Here is a 6,723-nt window from a genome sequence, read left to right as displayed (position 1 = left end):
TAGTAGAATGTGTAATACATGTTTGTTTCTTTGAGGCCCAACTTATTGCTCCACCACCTATGGTGAAAATCCATCCTGAAGTGGATTTGTTATCACTAAGATTTGTAATCCAACTTGCGTTGGAATAACCTTCTAAAACTGCGGGATAATCACTATAATGTAATCCCAAGTTTATGGTTTTCTTGAGATAACCAAGAACTCTTGTTATAGCTTTCCAATGTTGATTGCTAGGCTTTCCTGTAAACCTTGATAATTTGCACACAGCAAATGCTATATCAGGTCTAGTACAATACATTGCATACATTAAACTTCCTATAGCACTAGCATATTCTAATTGTGCTATAGGTCTTCCCATGTTTCCTTCTAATTTAAGATTAGGATCATATGGCCTATTGGATTCTTTAATTGTGAGATGATCAAACTTTTCCAATGCCTTTTTAATATGATGAGATTGACTTAAAGTAAAGCCAACTTCATTCTTATGCACCTTTATGCCTAATATTGTATCAACTTCATTCAAATCCTTCATCTTGAATTTAGAAGTTAGATACTCCTTTGTTATACGAATTCCTTCTAAATTTGTTCCGATGATCAACATATCATCAACATATAAACAAATAATTACTCCATAATCTTTAGTAAATTTTGAGTAAATACATTTATCCGCACTATTATGTGAGAAGCCATTTGATAACACCACTGAATCAAACTTCTCATGCCATTGTTTAGGCGCTTGTTTTAGCCATACAAAGACTTAATTAATTTGCAAACTTTCTTTTCATTTTCGGGTAGCACATAGCCTTCCGGTTGCTCCATATAAATTTCTTCATTAAGATCTCCATTTAAAAAAGCCGTTTTAACATCCATTTGATGTATATGAAGCTTATGTATGGATGCTAATACTATAAGAGCCCTAATAGAAGTCATTCTTGCCACAGGTGCGTAGGTATCAAAATAGTCTAGACCTTCTTGTTGTCTAAACCCCTTGGCCACTAACCTTGCTTTAAAGGTTTGTAATGAACCATCAGTGTTATACTTTCTTCTAAATACCCACTTACATCCTATAGGCTTTGATCCTGGAGGCAAATCAACCAAGACCCAAGTACTGTTAGATAATATTGAGTCCATTTCATCGTTTATTGCTTCTTTCCAAAAAGCAGAATCCCTTGAAGCCATAGCCTCTTTGAACGTTTGAGGATCACCCTCTATGTTCATCACAATAGGAATCTTGTTTGTTACAGAATTCCTAGTTCCTTCTACCAAAAAGGTGATAGCCTGAGAAGAAATAAAATCTGGACCCAAGTCCTTTTCTTTTCTTACTCTCAAGCTCTTCCTTGGTTCAATCAACTCTTTGTCGTTTAGACGTTTATTATTTTGATTATTTATTTCTTGTGAAATATTAGTATCATTTTGGAGATACTCTGAATTAGAAGTTGAATCATTGATAAATTTATTTTCAATAAATTCTACTTCTCTTGATTCAACAACTACATTAGACACTAAGTCTAATATTCTATATGCTTTAGAATTTTGAGCATATCCTATAAAAGCGCCTTTTATGGCTCTTGGCCCAATTTGGTTCTCTTTTGATCGGGAACTCGATAAAAGGCTAAACACCCCCACACTTTAAGATAATTTAAATTAGGTTTCCTTCCTTTCCAAATTTCATAAGGAGAAACCTTTCTATATCTTGATGATATCCTATTATGGATATGACATGATGTCAATAATGCTTCACCCCACAAATTGTAAGGCAATTTTGCATTTAGTAACATTGAATTAACCATATCCACTAAGGTACGGTTTTTCCTTTCCGTCAAACCATTTTGTTGCGGAGTATATGGAGCGGAAGATTCATGCACAATACCATGTAATTCACAAAAGTGATCAAATTCATTAGAAAAATATTCTCCACCTCGATCACTACGAAAAACTTTTATTTTCTTATTATCCATATTTTCTACTTCCATTTTATATTTCTTAAACATTTCAAAAGCTTCATCTTTATTTCTAAGCAAATACACATAAGTAAATCTAGAACAATCATCAATGAAGGTTATAAAGTATCTTTTTCCTCCTCTAGTAATATTGCCATTTAGTTCACAAATATCACTATGAATCAATTCTAATAAATGTGTATTTCTTTCAACCTTAGGAAAAGGTTTCTTAGTAATTTTGGATTGTATGCAAATATCACATTTCTTATTAAAATCCTTGTTACTAAGATCAATATAGTTATTCTTTTGCATATATTCAATTGATTTGTAATTTAAGTGTGCTAATCTACTATGCCATAAATCACAAGAATCAACAACATACAAGGAAACATTGACTTTATTAATACTAAGTTTAAACATGCCTTCAGTACAATATCCTTTTCCTATGAATACATCATTCTTAAGCAAGATCACTTTATCGGATTCCATTACAACTTTGAATCCTTTCTTACACAAGAGACTAACAGAAACTAAATTTTTTCTCAAATCTGGAACATGAAGTACATTTATTAAACTTAATTTCTTTCCAGATGTAAAATTTAATTCCACACTTCCTTGACCACAAACTTTGGCTGAGTTATCATTGCCCATCAAGACTTCTCTATTGTTCACTTCTTCATATGTTTTGAATTGGTTGCGATCATTGCAAACGTGAACAGTAGCCCCAGAATCTAACCACCACTCAAGTGATTTTCCTTGTGTTGCTATGTTGACTTCTGTAACCATGCCAATATGCATGTTTTGTACTTTTTCTACAACCATAGCAATTAGATCCTTCTCTTCCACTAAGTTGGTCTTTGATGCTTCCTTTTTCAGAAGTCTACATTCTTTGATATAGTGTCCTTTCTTGTGACAATGATAACACTCTCTTTGTCTCTTCTTATCTTGCTTTGAATCTTTAGAGAACTTTCTTTTCTTCTTATTGATGTTATTTTCATCAATATGATTCACTTTAGAACTTTGAGAAAGATACACAGCATCACGTTTTCGAGTTTCCTCCTCTATACGTATATGCCTTAGTAATTTCTCAATTGTGAAGTCCTCACCAAGATGTAAAAGTTTCTTCCTATAACCATTCCAAGATGAAGGTAATTTTGAAATAATTACTCCAACTTGTAATGATTCAGGGATCACCACTTGTAGATCACGAAGTCTACTTACAAGGATTTGTAATTCATGAATTTGATCCATGACAGGCATAGTATCATTCATAATAAATTCAAAATATTTCATCATGATAAACTTATCTGTTCCTTGTCGTTCGGTATTGTACTTTTCTTCCAAAGACTTCCAAATCTCTAATGGTGATTGAATTGACATGTAGAGATCATAGAGTCGGTCGGATAAAGTGTTGAGGATATGACCTCGACATTCGAAAGTATCTTCATCACGTTTCTTCTTCAATTGAACGATCTTTTCTTTCTCTTCCGGTGTGACGTTTTCAGCGGCATCGACAATTGGTGTAGTCTTTGGGTCAATCACATATGCAAGATTGAGAACCGAAAGAAGAAACATCATCTTGTCTTTCCAACGGTTGAAGTTCGTTCCATCAAAGCGATCTAATTTGACAAACTCTTGATTCATGACCTTGAACGTAGTGTTTTGATCTTGTGCCATCTTCAAGAAATATCTCTCTAAAATTATTGGGTATATGAGTATGAGGAGATGACAAAATCTTATATTTATGTAGTGGTTTCAAGGCACGATTAGATCGCTTTCTTTAGAGAAATATTTGTCCCCACACTTAGTTGCTATAGGGTTGATGACAATACTCTCCCAGGATACAATGAAATCTAAGAATTTCTTAATTAGCAATAGTAAGAAATTCTCAACTCTCTTGAACAAAGAAAATCTCTTAATGGTTGAGTAAATTGTACACTTAGTACTTTTTTTTTCTGAAATAGTGGACAAGGACTTATTTATACATATTGCACGTAGCAATTATGATTAGTTACGTATACAAATGGTTGTGTCTTTTCTATTGCCAATAGATACAATGTTTTGAATATATATGACTCTTAAAGAGTTGTGTCCCTTTAGCTAATAGATACAATGTTTTGAACACACACAATCCTTAAAAGGTTGTGTCCTTTCAACCAAATGGTACTAAACGGCTAGTAACCGTTTATTAATATTAATAATATTAATAATAATATCAATAATATTAATAATATTAATTAATCAAATTTGTAAATACCCTTCAAGCCACATATTGGAAAATACAGAAGCAAAAAGGAAGAACGGAACAGGTGCGAGTTGAAGAATAGGGCAAACAGAACCATCTCTGATTTGCAAGGAGGAGGAGTTGATGTGTCTGTTGAGGATGGTGAACGGATATTCCTGTGGAGGAGGAGGCTGAGACCCCGCAGCAGCCTCGACGGATTTTGCCTTCGGAGCCATGTTTCAATGAATCACGACGCTGCGATTGCTTTTGATTTTAGCTGCTTAGTGTTTCAATGGAACATAGTTGCGCCTTCAAACTTCGGCTCGGGTTGTGGATCTCTTGGTTGATAAGTAGTTTTGAAATTCATGTAAAAGTTTCCTTTTTATCTTTAATATCAAAGATGTAGTTTTTATATTAATTTAATTTAACTTTTTTATTTTATATTTACTCTTTTTTAAATTAATTAATTTTTACTTTTACATAATTATAAGGGCAAAAAACACAATTAAGCCAAGGGAGGAAACAAATTACATGAATCAGTCAAACTGAAAATAGCTTCACGAATCAGCTAAAGCACGTTACTATGTAATTCGAACTAGCTGGATTCGAACTACATTAACATGTAATTCGAATCAACATAACTCGAATTATAAAGGAATACGTGATTAACCTAATTCGAATCAACATGGTTCGAACTACCAGCATAATTCGAACTAGGTTAGTTCGAATTACACCGTGAACGCTTCTCCAAGTAATTCGAACCTAGTTGGTTCGAATTACTCACAATTTGCCTCAAATAGTAATTTGAATGGGGCTGGTTCGAATTACATAGATTTCGGCTATATAAGGAGTTCGAATCAACCTCATTCGAATCACTTTTCCATTCTCATACCCCACCAAATCCCAGAGAAAACGACCCAGATTCGATCCGACAAAGACTCGAATAGAATACTCAGCCGATGGGGACGATCCGAAAAGGCTATATCGGTTGGACGGAGTTGCTCATATAGTCGGGGTCATCAATGACGAGGTTAATAGATAGAAAATTTTGTGCTAGCGGTTTATCTGAGTTAGTGGTTTTGCATGCGGTTTTAGTAGCGGTTTATGTTAGCGGTTTATCCTAGTGGTATTGCAAGTGGTTTATTTTAGAGGTTTTGCATGCGGTTTAGTTGGTGGTTTATGTTAGTGGTTTTTATTAGTGGTTTTTGTTAGTAGTTTTGTATGCGATTTTGTTGATGGTTTATGTTGGCGGTTTATTTTGGTAGTATTGGAAGTAGTTTATTATGTGATTTTGTGTGCGGTTTATGATAGTGGTTTTGCATGTGGTTTTCGTAAGTAGATTTGTATGCAGTTTATGTTAGCAGTTTAAGCATGTGGTTTTGTTGGCGGTTTAGGTTAGGAGTTTTTAGTTGTGGTTTTTGTTAGTACTTTTGTAACCGGTTTTGTTGATGATTTATTTTGGCGATTTATTTTGGTGGTATTGGAAGTGGTTTACTATGTGGTTTTGTAAGCGGTTTATGATAGTGGTTTTGCACGTGTTTTTCATAAGTGGATTTGTTTGTGGTTTATGTTAGCGGTTTAAGCATGTGGTTTTGCTACTGGTTTGTTATATTGGTTTTGCATGTAGATTCTGTTAGTGGTTTCCATAAGTGGTTTCTGGTGTTAGTTATTTTTGTCACTGGTTTTCTAAGTGGTTCTAATAATGCTGTCCATGTAATGCGCAGCCACAGCGATGCATCAGGAGCATGCAGCGGCAGCAGGGCATGCGACTCGATGAGCGGTATGTTCTGTACTTGCAGATGACCGGATTATACCATCTTGCGAGGCTGAACTATAGATGGTTCTGGTTAGATGAGCCCCTTGTTAGTGCCTTCGTCGAGCGGTGGCGTCTGGAGACGCACACCTTCCATATGCCGTTCGGAAAGTGCACGATCACACTTCAGGACGTGGCGTACCAGTTGGGGTTGCCAGTGGACGGACGTTATATCAGTGGTTGCCTTACAGATTTCCAGATATACATCCAGGGTGGCCGTCCAGCTTGGGTGTGGTTCCAGGAGTTGCTTGGAGTGATTCCTCCTCCGAGCCAGGTTCAGAAGTTCGCAGTTAACTGCACCTGGTTCCAGTAGACTTTTGGAGAGTGCCCCGAGGGAGCCGATGAGGAGACTGTGCGGCGCTTTCTTCGTGCCTATATCATGATGTTGTTGGGCACTCAGTTGTTCGAACAACCACGATCCTTCGTTCAGCCAAACCAACCAATCTACACCAAGACCCTTGAAAGGCGTCCATTCGGAGGGACGGGAGCTAATAGCGCCAAGATCATGTAGGAGCTTAGGCATAGAGTACAAAACCTTAAAAAGGAGCTGGCAGCGAGGAGTCGGTCCCACAGGGACGTCAGCCGGTCCCGCGGAGACGCCAGCCGATCCCGCACCCGCTCCCCCTCCCGAAGATACGAGAACCAGGAAAGGAGCTTGACAAAGCGCGAAGACGAAGCGCAAACACAGGCAACCTCACAACCTACCCAAGGTAGGTCCGAAAGCCGTGGCGAATCCCAAAAGGGAAAAG

The 6,723-nt window shown here is 36.6% G+C and overlaps 1 protein-coding gene across 1 annotated transcript; it reads left to right on the top strand.

The window, feature by feature from the left end:
• Window positions 1–4,403: 4,403 nt before the first annotated feature.
• Window positions 4,404–6,287, top strand: LOC110271603 (serine/threonine-protein phosphatase 7 long form homolog). The gene is made up of 3 exons (XM_021122601.2): window positions 4,404–4,503; window positions 5,789–5,793; window positions 5,886–6,287. The coding sequence occupies exons 1-3, from the start codon at window positions 4,404–4,406 to the stop codon at window positions 6,285–6,287; spliced, it is 507 nt and encodes a 168-aa protein (XP_020978260.2).
• Window positions 6,288–6,723: the final 436 nt, after the last annotated feature.

This window comes from Arachis ipaensis, chromosome B4 (genome assembly GCF_059453495.1).
Source record: "Arachis ipaensis isolate K30076 ecotype BB chromosome B4, ASM5945349v1, whole genome shotgun sequence".
Lineage (NCBI taxonomy): Eukaryota > Viridiplantae > Streptophyta > Magnoliopsida > Fabales > Fabaceae > Arachis > Arachis ipaensis.
This window is presented reverse-complemented; position numbering and strand designations above follow the sequence as displayed.